Genomic DNA, 13,445 nt, shown 5'->3' on the forward strand with positions numbered 1-13,445 from the left:
GATTCCTGGGAGAATCGCTTTGAGTCCAAATTTACTGCTGGCACAGCTCCACGTTGGTTCATGCTCTGAATTAGAGGAGAAGCAAGGTGAATACAATGTCTGTGGCTGGCGAAGCCTTTTTGCTGACTTTTATTTCAAAATCAGTGAGATAAGCTGGGCCAGCATTTCCCCGTGGAAAAACAAAGTGGTCCAGGAATGGTGCACGAGGAACGGGCTTGGTCTTTGCAGTTCCTCCCATCCTCTGTAACTCTTACTCTAGCAGAAAAGCAATTAAGCCCCCCTGTATTTTGCTCCCAAACCTTCAGGTCTGCAGCTGTAATTCCTGAGCCATCCCTAAATTTCACCCGCTTCTCCAAACCTTTGGTTTTGACGGCTTGAGCTACAGCACTGTCCAAATGCAAACTGTAGGCTCTAATCTGAGCAGCAAGGCTCCATCACTAAGGAGAAGGGAATGACCTTTTAAAAAGAAATGATTTATCTATCTTTATTTAGATAGTAAATTTCCACGACAGCACAAGAACTCGTGGCTGCCGCAGGCTTTCTTCCACTCTGATTTCTTTGTTCAAATGCCAATCATTGCAGAGCCCACCGAGAACGGCACTGACGCACCAAATGCCGCTGCTGCTCAGCCCTTCATTCACAGAAAGGTGTTCCGGCTCTTGCAAACAACTTAAAAGATTTAATTTGATCATTTACATGCTGATTGGTACTTACAATTCAAAATAGATAGGCAAGAACATGGCATGTTCCTGTAGAACATTTGGTATAATTAAACTTCAAAAGAACAACATCAGAGTAGGGCTGATTTTGAGCACGACGTTACATACTTTAAGGACATTTGATTGTTAACCCTTGTGCTCCTGCTTTCCCCTTCTCTACTGTTTCCGTTAGGTACCGCGATGCATTTGGCAGGGAATTCGGCACCTTCGGGAAGACCGTTTCTCCTCTTACTTCCAATGCTTACAGCTGGCCCTTCAGAGTCCAGAATATTTTTGGGGGAAATTGCAGAAGCAATAGAATTTACTCCGTACAGACTCACGGATGGTGGCTCATGCCCTGTGAGGGTGGAGAATGCTTCTATGGGTCGTGCAAAGCGCCAGTTTGATGCTGAATACTGCTGTCTGGTTGGTGTCCTTTGTTGGTGCTAATCTTTACAGCAGCTCCTTGTGCTTTGTGCCAGTCTAAGCGCAACAGATGTAAATCCTGGGACCTGATTCCAGTGACATCTGTAAGGGTGACTCTAAGCCCAAGAAGCATCCCTCTGCACCTGAAAGGAAAAATCAGGCGTGTTTTGTGTGATCAGCAGCTTCTCTGTCAATGTTTTAGAATAGCTGCCTCATTTTACTGCGAATAGAAATAAGGCGATACCCAAAAGTGATGGGATAATGTTCTACAAGAGCCATGGAATATTAAGATGAGGTGGGAGGGTGGGTGAATGCTGTTACTTCACACTGTAGGAGGACAGATTGCAGAATTTGTCAGCAGAAAGAAGGAACACTGTGCTAAAAAGTAAATTTCAGCCCATTAAAAGCAGCTCAATATTTTAAATTTTTGGGGAAAAAAAATTAAGCCACTCAGATTTGGTTTCCTGACACGTTAACAAGCAAATGTCATTTTCCTGTTTAAAAGAGAGACAAATGAAAAATATAGCTAGTTAGTGTTTGAAATTTTTCTAATTGTCAGATACTCCATCTTTTGTAGTCCTGAAGGGAAGGGTTTGGCCTTCCAGGTTTTGAGTCAGCAAGAAAGAGCAGACGCTCTCATGCCACACGTTTTTCTATTCTGCATTTCACCACGAGATGGAAGCATTACAACTGTGTTTGCAAACCCAACTGGAAATCCAGGAACCGTAAAAAACTTCAAGCAAAGAGCCGCTGGAAACCCTCCGGTGCTGGGGAAACGTCTGCACCGTCTTCCATTGCCAATCTACTTGAGAAGAGCTTTGGTGATACATTCAATCAGTTAGGTGCTATCAGCTGAGGGAATAATTAAAAAATCCCTTTGGTTCAGTATAGAACCACTGCTTTTTTGGCTCTCTGGCTGTCTGTGTGTATATTTTTCTCTTTTAGTGAAGTTGCTTAGTCCTTTGCTACTAAAATATGAAGCTGTCATAGCTCAGTTAGCTTAATCTCATAGTTTATTAGGTGCTGGTTGGTCTTTCCCCCCTGTGTCAGTCAGCACAAAATAAGGGATGTTTGGAGGAAGAGCATCTTTCCATAGGTCCGTGGCTCCACCAGGCCAGGGAAGAGCCAAGAGTGAAGTTCATCTTGCCTGACGGACAATCCATCTCCTTCCACAGTCAGCGCAGAGAAAACGATGCCCTTGCCAGGACAGGCAGCAGTCCGTGGCCAACAGCTGGCTTCGGCCAGGATGAATCACCTCTTCCCTCCAACCTGGGTGGCTTTTGGGTGCCCTAGGGGTCTACTGCACTTTAGGTGTCTACCTCTGCTGTCACAGTAGTGAGAGATGACTCTTAGGTTGCCAAGGAGAAGTTGGAGACTGAATAGGGAAGGCAGAGAAAAGAAGTAAGAAAAGAACAATCCTTATCCCTCCCGAGCCAACAGCGCAGGTTAAATGATTTACACCAGGCAGAAAAATCTTGGCAAGACTACGAGGTAACTTCAGATCTGAATCGTAGCCCAGAGGATTAACTCCAAGACTATCTATTTCCAGCAGAAAGTTCGCCTTCCTCTGCCTAAGGACAAAATTCCTGCTGAAGGCTGCTGCTTCCTGGAGCTGTGCATCGCGCTGGCTCTGAACTCTCTCCTGATTTTAGGCTTGCCTTATTTTAGGCAAGGATCCAACGCAGAGCGCCCTGGCAGGGCGGTTTCTGAGACCCGGGATAGCTTTTATTTACCAGCGAGCACCCAGAAAATCCTTGCACCTGTAGCCAGGCAACTTCGTCCTCTTTTCTGCTGCCAAAACGCGAGTACGCTCCCCCAGAAGGAGCTTATTTGGAGCTGCCTGTAAGCCATGTGCGTAAATGACATACTGCCTTTGGTAATTATGTCGGAGCCCTTTCATGGAGCATGCTCTGAGAATCGTTAAATGCCCCTGGGAATGGCTTTCCAGGGAGTCGGGCGATGCTGCTGGAGCTGGGAAGGCATTGTTATTAAAATGGTCAATAAAAGTGCGAACAAGGGATGGAAGGCATCGGTCCTCGTTAGGGGAGGGAGGAGAATGAACCGAAACAAAACAGAAAACCAGGCTGGGAGGTGTCCAGAGTTATTTTGGCAGTCTGGATTTCTGGACCGAGGTGCCAAATCACAGCTGTGTAAGAGACTTATTCCCAGTTTACAGAAGCACTGAACAATTCAGGCAGCATTGTGCTACCTGATTTTTTTTTATTATTATTATTTTAAATTTTTTTTTCTCCTGAAGGGTGGAAATTAGCACTGGCATGAAAGGACAGGGAGCTCGTTAGTGCAAGCTCGTTACCTGCCTCCTTGGCCTGCAGCCAAGGTGGGGAACAGCCAAGGTGAGAAATGTCGATGTCCCGGGGCTCGCCTGCCCCATCCTGTCTGCTGAATCGCTCCTGGAGAGCTCAGACCTCTTCCACCAACTCGAAACAAATCGGTGTCTGTAAATATTTCCTACCATCTATTTGGTCTATTTTTAGCAATAGCTCTTTTTGTTTTTCTTGGCCAAAGTAAAACAAATGGAAACAGAGTCCTTGGGGATTACAAATGGCTTGTTTATGAAGCAGGAGTGTCATTAACAGACTCGCTAGCAATCTTCATAAATGCATTAAAGTACTTTTCTTCCTTAATCACAGAAGGATGACTCCTACTCAGCGCAGGGCGACTCCAGCACACAGCCCAAGCTGTGCCGCTCCTTCACCGGTAAGCTGGGGAATCCTTCTGTCCTTCTATTTCTAGTATTTTCTTCTTTTGTAATTCTCTTTAAACAACGAACTAAAAGCTTGCTAATTAAAGAGCCGCAGGATAGCTGGCCCTTTCTCCGCACAGAGGTGCCTTACTGCAGGTTTGCGAGAGCAGATGGAAGGAACACAACTGGGTGGCGTTCGTGAGTTCGTAGCGCGGACATCTGCCAGGGATGTAGCTATTTCAATCCACAGTTTATTATAAATAAATGCTTAAACTATGTTCTTCCTGAAGAAAAACATGAGCAGAGCAAAGTGATAAGCAGTAGTGTTTCTGGGTGGGGTTTATTATATTGATCCAGACACGTAACATATTTCAAAGTACAAGGGTTTAAATTGCGTGCTTTTTTTTTTTTTTTAAATCCAAACACTGATCCTTGTCTTCTGTTTTATAATTAAAAAGTGATCCCTGCAGTGGAATATCTCATCCCCAATGAGCAAATTGTCACTTCACCAGCTTTTGGTATTTCTTCATTCCTGTCGACCCGCAGAGGAGAACATCTCTCATACAAGTTGGTGTTTTTTCTCTTCCTGCAGTGGGGGATGCAGAAAAAGTTCGGGAAGTGAAACGGAACCGGTCGAAGTCGGTGTGTGTCATCCCACCGCCACAGCCCAGTGGGACGGCCTGGGGTGAGAAGAAAGACACGGAGCAAGAGCTGACTTTGGAGATGTAAAAGCACGAGCGATGCTGCGTCATGCTTCACATGATGGGTCCGACCGTTTCATGGGTGGCTGCTATCCGTGTAGATAATGTAAATAAGACGAATATCGAAAAGGACAGCGTGAACAGGGCAGAATATCCTGAGTGGTCTACAAAACACGTGCTCTCATTGCACGAGGCGGGGTTTTTAAAGGGGACCAAGGGAAAAGACGCGCAGCTGAGCACTAGCAGCACGAGGTAATGTCTGGGAGAGGAGCTCAGGAAAATTGGTCTGATCAGCCTGGGAAAATTGCTGAAACTGTCTGCAAGTGCAAGAAAGGATGTTTTAATAAGGTGAGATATCAGATCTTCTCATTAGTCAGCAGGGGACAGACTAAACAGCGGGGAGCATTTAGATTATATGTTAGGAAAAACTTTAGAATCTCAAGGAAGGTTTTATTAGGCAATGGAGCATGCCACCAGGAAAGACAGCAGAAACAGCGAAAGATCTCTTCTGCTCCTCAGGAACTGATGGGTCCTGACTACAAACACTAATCATGTGAAGCCCAGAGTTAAACCACAGAGTTAACTAAGGCGTTGTGTCTTGCCAGAGGTACTGCCCCACACCTAGACACAGTTCTTTTAATGAAAACTTATTACAGCTGCGTTAAAAGAGGAAAATACACTTACCGAGTTTTTAAAATTTATTTAAGAAATGGTTCACCTCAAAAAATAAAACGGGGAAGCTCTAAATCCAGTGACGATAGCAGGAGAAGAGCGTGCCAGCCCTTAAACAGATGGGCCAGCCTCGTGCTGTGGCTGGTGGTTCGCAGCAAGCAAAGGCAGAAAGATCTCCGCTGCCGTGGCCGCGGGCCGAGGCTCGAATGCGTCTCCTTAGAAGATGCAGTGGAGAAAGGGACCCAAAACCTCGCCGCTGTGGAGCGCTTCTGCCGGGAGAGGTGCCATCCCCTTTGCAGAGCAGATGCAGACATGCTCCAGGGACAGCACCTGAGGAATCTCCACATTTGGGTAATTCTCTTTGAAACTCCAGGTGGGCGTTCAAGCCTTTGAATTCTTGTCCTTAGCTGAACCCAATAGGCTAAGTTTTAGTGTTGCAAACATCCACATTTTTCTTTCTCTAACCCTTCCCCTGCACTGAAGGACCCAAGAGCATTTAATCTTAAAGAGCGGCCAAAGAGACTCTTTCTGAACTGAAAATAAAGGAAATTGTAGGAATTCGCATACTCCCCTCCGTGGTATTTTTGGACTTCCAGAGCCAGTCTGCTGTGTGCAGAAATACTCCATTAGGAGACCACTGCCTGGTACACCGGGACCTTTGTTTTAAACTAAAGACACCACATTGTGTGTATTTACAATGACACGGAGGTCTCGTTTTCATCTGAACAAACGCCTTTATGATGTCGTGACATAAGCTGATGTATTTCATTTTGACTTGAAGGCCACTGGAAGTTCACCTCACTGCAAATGAAAATTGGACCTTTTAGCCTTAGATGTGTATTCTGTGTGTGTGTATATACATAAATGTGCATATTTACTGATTTTTAGTATGAGTCCATTGTTGTCTTCAGCTACTTTATTAAAATTTTGGCTTGTTTCTTAGTTTAATCTGTCTCGCATGGGAGTTACGTGGATTTGTCTACGCTTTGTTTAGAAAACTGCCCATCTTTGAGGATGTGATACTCGTGTTCCACGTTTCTATCTCAATTAAATGTGCTGTCTTATGAGATCTTCTACGGGTTATTACCTCCTTCATCCGCAAAATGCTCACGGTGATGTCAGCGGTAGCCGGTGACATGCGGGGGGTGTCATCAGTCCGGCACAGCGAGCTCGGCAGATCCGCTTTGAACAGCGGCGCATTCAGCTCTGCCCCGTGCAACCCTTGGCCAGTGATCACAACATCACGAGCAAGGCAAGCGATTGTAAGGAGTGAGAAAAATGGTTTCTTTATGGGCGTAACAAGGGAGGGGGGGAAAAAAAAATAATTGCTGAATCTGAAGGTCCTTGGCTATCTGGGGTTGAAATATTCGCTGTTTACCTGCAGTTTAATGTCCACAGTGTTTAAAATTTCTCCTTAAGTTCTGCACAGTAAATAGCTATAGAAAGATTTACTAAGATGGGTCCTTTTTATTCTGTAGCTGGAGAGCAAAAAGGAAAATAAATCAAGTTGCTTGCCAAGGAGTTTTTAATCAAGTTTTTTTTTTTTAAATCAAGGATAGCAACTTTGTGAATCCCTTGGCTGATTCTTGCTTGTAGGAGGTTTTTTGGTTTTGTTTTGGGGTTTGTGGTTTTTGTTTTGTTTTTTTACTTTTTTTTTTCCTTTTGGCTTCTGAACTGTCTTGCTTTTGTCCTAAATATCTGGATGCCTGTACTGTCTTTGTCTTGTACGTCATCCATCATGCTTCTGGGTATTGGGTACTTAAATAATGATCTTTTTGCATTTGAGTTTCCCATCATGTAAAATGAGTTCTCTGCAATATTGCTATGGGTTACCAAGGACCTTATCAAGTGGTGACTGGTTTTGGCACACGTAGATTCCTTTATAATCTTGTAGTAGGCAGCAGAAATGATGATTGGAAAAATCAGGGCACTTTGAGAAAACGGAACTGAAATTTTATCAGGTATGGAAAAAAGAAAAAAAACCCAAAAACAAAAAAAACCCCACCCAAACATTTTGCTTGCATTTTTTCGAAATTGTACATTTTCATCTCACTTTAGCCCAACGAGACATTATGATGGCAGGATCTCCCAGCTTCTAGCAATTCCAGATGCTGCTCGGCTCCAGGCGTGCGGCTGGGCACGCGTGGCAGAGCGGAGGCTGCGGCAGGTTCCTGCCATGCTCCCGGCTCCAGCCATCCCCGCGTGCCTGTGCACATGCACTGGCCTGATCCTGCGCAGACCCCAGCCCGTTAATCCCCTTCAACCCTGCTTTGCAGTGCTGGGACCGTAAATACCTCTCTGCTGTATTAACAATTTGCTTGATCTGCAGAGAAGACAATATTCTGCGCGGTACATACTTTCCCAATGAGTCACTCTGCCCCAAATTTAACCTTCTAGATGCTATGGATTTTTTCTTAAAGTTTCTTTACAAAATATAATAGCACAGCTAAAGCTTTCATGAAGTATTTTCCAGTTGCTTAGTGGCCAAGCCCTCTGACCAGTATGTATTTCAGCCCAGAATACCTTTGATAATCTTTGCCAGTATCCAGTGTTGGTGGTCTTAAAATTCTACAACTGAGTGAAAAAACTGTTAAATGCTCAGGCTTCAGAGCATGCCTAATTAATTCTTTGCAGGGTTTTAGTCCTTTAAAAAGTGTTAAAAACACAGATTCAGTGTATCATTGAATATTGCATGGTTCTGGGGAAATAAATTGCATCAGTTTGATTCCTTGAGTAGTTGAGAGAGTTATTGCTCTGTGCTTACTCTGGAAGTGTACAGGAGTCTTTTGAAAGTTAAGGTTAAAACAGGCAAAAGTTGCTAATGATGGGGAGTAGCTCAATGGCAAAGTGTGAGCTCAAAAACTACATCAGAAAAGTCTGGGTGCGTAGATCAAGCAGCCGCATTCACCAATCAGGCTGTAAATCTCCCTTGCCCTCGCAACTCCAAAAAGTATCAGTGTTCAGCACGCGGACTTTTTTTTTAATTTTTATTTTGACCAGAAAATCACACTTGCATTTATTTTATTTCACAATTGCTTAAGGAGATTATAATGGCTTAGTCCTGGAAAGTGCTGGCAACACTTAAGAAGGAGGTGAGGCAAATTGAGCTTTTTTTCTCTCCTGATATCAAGTGCCGGGGGTATTCAACCTCAGAAGAAACATTCAGGATCTTTCAACATACAGGCTTATGTGCTCCTTCCAAGAGACATGTTGACGGTAGAGATGAAAAAGGAGCATGTGATGGAGATGAACGAGCGATTATAACTTTAATGCAGAATTAAAGGGGCAAACGTCAATATGGATATCTATTCCTCTCCCTTCCCGCGCAGCTCATGCTGGGGGGGCTGCTCTTGGCAAAACTATCCGGGGATGTTGGTGCCATTTCCAAAGCAAAGTTGGCAACGCTTGAGTAGCACTTTTCGAGGGCTGGATGGCTTTGCTCTCCTCCGTTTCTTCTTGTTCTGAGGTTCGTGGAAGCAAGAGTAAAGGCAGAGACCCACAAGAGCTATTTGCCCCATCTACCTTGGGAAACATGACGTGGGACATCTTTCAGAGCAGGGCAGATCATCAGGGTAAGCTTCAATGCACAGAGAGATAGGCAGATCTCCAAAGGGAATCGGGGAAGTCACTGAAAGCAGACCCGAAATCACGTCTCTTTATAAAATAGGAAAAAATCCCTGCTTTCAGCATGAGAGTGTGAAAATATGTTGATCTATCTACACAATGTATAATTTTTTCTGCAAGCATGGATCAAAACACAAAAAAATAATGATAACTCTGATTCTGGGAAAAATCCAAGCTGACTAGCCCCAGCTCCTTGCTAGAGTACGTATGTTTTGGAGACTCACAATTCCAGTTTAAAAGTTTAAGGGCAAAAAATCATCAAGGTCAATTAGGAAATAAAGGTCACTAAAACACCCAGGATGTGACTTCCCTTTCCTTACACCTAGGTCCTAGTGCTGTGTGTGGTGGCACCCTCACTGGGTCTCTCTGGATGCAGGCAGCTCCGTGCTGGGACCAGAAGAGGTAAGGGCCCACTGGCAGGGCCGTTATCCTGGGTAATTAAGTGCTATTTGCATAGGACTATTGCACGGATCATGGGTGATGCTCAGTTAATAACACCTACCTCGCCTTGGTGTGGCACTCCAGAGATCCCAATGCAAGCTACAAAGGACAATTAACATCGTTACCAGTTTCTATAGGCTTAGAAAGTGTGGCAGGACATTATTTTTTGTGTGTGTGTTTTTTTTTAGGATGGGTATCCTAAGCCTGTTGCTATAGTGCTCCAGGGGTGTTATATTAATTCAGGCACCAGCTAGTGATGAGGAGGCTGTAGACTAGTCTGGGATGATTGCTCCCCTCTGGGGCTTCCCCAGACGAAGACCTGCCTTCAGGCTGGCAGAGGAGCTCCTGGTCTGCCCAGCACCGGTGCATAAGGTAGCCTGTTTGACGGGTGGAGACTTGCTTTGTAGGAGGAAACAAGCGTGGTCCTAACGGTCATTCAGGCCAGCCAAGAGCTGCATCACCTTCTGGAGGTGCCTCTCGGACCTCGTGCTGAGGGGTGGGGTGGACCGGGCAGAGCATCTGCGGGACCCGGGGCCAGTGGGGCAAGTGGTCGGTACCAGGGCTTGCTGCTCCTGGCTGGGAAATAGTTTCTTTCCTTCTCTAAATTAAAGAACATCTCTGCTGGAAGAGTGAAACCAGACCTCCTTAAGCCCTTGGTGGGGCTGAGAGGTGGAGAGTGAAATCCCATTATGGTAGGGAAATCGCAAATCTACTATTGATTTCAGGATTTATCCTGCAGTATTTTTGTATAATAAAAGGACTTTTATTCCTGGTTTGTCCTCCCCTGCCCTGCAATATGTTGCAAACCCACAAAGGGTTGCGGAGCTCAGGCTGGGCAGATACTGGACCATCCTTGTGGCCTCACTGTGCTTTGTTCATGGCTTCCCAAAAAACAACTGCTGGATGCCCATATTGCCGCCCCAGCTCTGCCGTCTGACCCCCAGCACTCTACATGTTTCCCGGAGGGGCGACATTTCCACACAGAGCTCAGGTGCAAAGGCAACATCGTAAAGCAGCCCAGGGAACAATAAGATGAAAAAATACGGATTAGTTGATCATAATTTTAAAAAATATTTTATTAAAAATTTGACATTGACATAGGTATTTAATAATTGCTTTCATCTATTTGATGGATATAAAAAGGTGTTTTGACCTCCAGGACGGAACTTTTTCTTTGAAAATGTTGAAATGAAACATTCATAATTAAGAAATGCCTTTCCTAAAATTTTTCAAGAGGCATTCACTCACCCTAGCCCATTCCTCAAAAATTATTTGGCTTTTAAAGCCAACATTTTCTGATTAGTTCATCAGAAAATCCCCAGCCCTTTCTAACTGCAGAGGAAGGGAGGGGGGCTGGAATGATTTATTGGTGGCTTTCTTGCCATTTCTTCTCTTTTTTTTCCCTTTCTTTTCTTCTAGTATATGTGTGTCCTGTCTATTAACGAGGCTGTCTATTGCATTGTATAAAATCTATATGAACAAAATGCTTGCACAAAAGGAAACCAGAAAGCTAATTTACACTTTGAAACTGGAATGGGTCAGAATCTTATATTTAATAAAGATGTTTTTTTCTGAAGAGTAAAGGAACTATTTTATCTATTAATTTAGTCTGTAAGACTAAAAATTCTTATGAAAAAACATTCCTATTATAAAAATCTTAATTTTATCTCATTTTTTCCCCGAGCAATGGGGAAATAGAGAAGGAAGGGGGTTGCAAAAGGCTGAGGGGGACTGATGGAGTTTGCTCCTCTGGTAGCCCCCCCAGCCCATTGGCATGCGGTGCCAGCACCTCCTGGGCTGACTGGACGCGATGGGATTGATGTCTAATTAAAAAAAAAATAATAATAATAAAGTTGAACAGAAGGAAACATAAGGGGGCTGTAGCCCCGTCACGTGCATTAGCCGTCCCCAGCAAGGCTGGGTGCTCCCACCAGGTGCTGCTGGAGCAGCTGCCGGTGCCCCAGGCACGTTCTCATTGTCCATCATGTCCAGGAATTTTTCAGACCCTCATGGTGATGAGCATGTGCGTGGGAGCACGCCAAGGAGAAGGGAAAGCTCGTTGCATGGAGAGACGTTTTGACCTTGCAAACTCAATTCCTGTTCCACAGCCTAAGAATTTGGAAAATGTTTGGCTGGGCACGTAACAGCCCATGAGGAGCCAAGGCTGGGCACCAGCACTGCTCTGCCTCAGCCACGCAGGGGTTTTTCTGCCAATGGGACCGAGAATTGCTGAGGACACTTTCCAAATGGCAAACAGCGCTAACCTGCGAATATGCATTAGCATAAATACAGCAATGCCAAATACAGCTGACTGAAAAGGACACACGTAAATGTGGAAGTGTGCATTAATCCCTTTTTTTAAAAAATACAAGAGTGCCCACTTTGCATTTTAATTTTATGCAATTGCAGTGCAGTCTGCAAAAAAAAGTCCTCACTTCTGGTGTGCAAACTCTTGTCTTCACCCAGCTTCTGCAAGCATTGCCAAAGCTCCCCCATCGTTGTGTTCAGCTTTGAGATACAGATCACAAGAATAGGCGGCAACTGATTTTCCTTGTCACTTCAGACAGGTTTAACCAGTGTTACATGTTAGTTAAACAGCAACTGATTGAAATGACACTTATTGAAGATTGATTAGGTGATGGATATATTGCACTTTGTATTTAATCAACCATTTTATATTCAATACAAAGAGGTCATCTCATTGCAGCAATCGTTGCCTGCGAAGCAACCAAATGATGGCGAGATGGATATGTCATCCCAGTTCAAAACTATGGAAAAAGAGTCGATGTGCTGGGCTGCCCAGGGACAGGCTGGGAGAAGGTCAGTATGTGTGTAGGTATGGGATGAGCAAAGGTGATGGGAGGGTTGGCCAGAAGCACCTACGTGCAGACACATTGCAGTAGCTGGGATCACTTCCAGCGAAGATGATAGCTAAATGCAGGAGGGTGAGTAAGTGGCCAGGAAGGGACAGAGCGTGTTTATTCACGCAGAGTTACAGGGCTGAGGAGGGCTCGTTTCCCAAGCAGCACTGCCGAGAGGGCGCGAGAGGAGTGGAGCTGGTCCCCCATGGGCACGCCAAGGGTCTCAGTGTCAGAAAGATTTCTCCTCTCCCTTACCTGACTAAGTAGCGTGCTTGGAAGAAAAGGAATGGTTAAGCAGGCTGGAGACATGAAACATATTTTCACTTCCCTGAAAATGGCCTTTGTACCGCAGCTGTCCCATCAGATGCACTTCCACTGCTCCCTGTTTGAAGGCTGCGCAATGATGTCTCTGCCCGCGAGAGCAGCGTTCAGCCCTGCCGTGAGGACTTCCATCTCGTTATACTAACATCAGGAGGCATTCTTCCATTTTAGCGACCAAGATGTAAACCTAACCTTTGAGACAACCCGTTGGCTCTGTCCTGCAGCTCCCTCTTGCCTTGCTCGCCCACCATCTGCCGCACCATGCCAGATGCAATGACATCTTCTGCCCTCCTTGCACTCTTGCGCCATGCAGTGCTGCTCTGGCTCTAACGGGGCTGCGGTGACTGTGGATGAGTTTGGACCTTGCATGATGGTAAGTCTGCAACCTCTCCCACCTTTCCTTTCTCCACATGTCAATGAGGAGACTTTTATGGGCAGGGACCTGTTTCCTGGATCCTACCAGATGCCTCACGTGCTCGCCGTCAGGTTAAACAAACAGCAGCTCTGACAGTGAGAAAGAGAGGTCTAATGTATTATTTAAAAACTATTCCAGTTTGCAATATTTAAGAAAGAGCAATGCAGAGAGTAGAATAAATTATTATAATTTAAAGTCTATTGTGCTCATAGAAGAACAAGCACATTCATCAGTCCATATGCCTCAACAGTTGGCTAGAAGTGTAGTCAAAATTTTACCAAAGTCTCTCCAGTTTCCCTAACCAGTGTGCAGTTTCTCTGCAATACCCATATGTGCATGGTTAAGTTTAACTATTAAATTGATTCAGAAATTAATTTGGCAACACAAAATCCCATAAGATAAGGACGTCAACATCTTCATTTATCCCCCTTTTTAGAACAGGTCATGACTTAGGCTAAGGTTGGAAAATCAGAACTTGAATTTTCGCTGTAATTTAAATTTCCTCCCCCAGACTCCTGGCATGTCACGGGAATACAGTTATTGTCCTACAGAAATTATAATTTTCCTAGTCTGGCATCCTGT

The 13,445-nt window shown here is 44.8% G+C and overlaps 1 protein-coding gene across 1 annotated transcript in view; it reads left to right on the top strand.

Moving 5' to 3' along the window:
* LOC104633683 (sodium/hydrogen exchanger 2-like) overlaps nucleotides 1-5,391 on the top strand; it is a 28,693-nt gene extending 23,302 nt beyond the window's left edge. Inside the window, exons 11-12 of the mRNA XM_075762925.1 lie at nucleotides 3,776-3,842; nucleotides 4,421-5,391. Of these exons, the coding sequence (XP_075619040.1) occupies nucleotides 3,776-3,842; nucleotides 4,421-4,557 (204 nt within the window). The 3' untranslated portion in view covers nucleotides 4,558-5,391. The remainder of the gene's footprint in view (nucleotides 1-3,775; nucleotides 3,843-4,420) is intronic.
* Nucleotides 5,392-13,445: the final 8,054 nt, after the last annotated feature.

The sequence above is a fragment of the Balearica regulorum genome, chromosome 11 (assembly GCF_011004875.1).
Source record: "Balearica regulorum gibbericeps isolate bBalReg1 chromosome 11, bBalReg1.pri, whole genome shotgun sequence".
In the NCBI taxonomy this organism is placed as follows: domain Eukaryota; kingdom Metazoa; phylum Chordata; class Aves; order Gruiformes; family Gruidae; genus Balearica; species Balearica regulorum.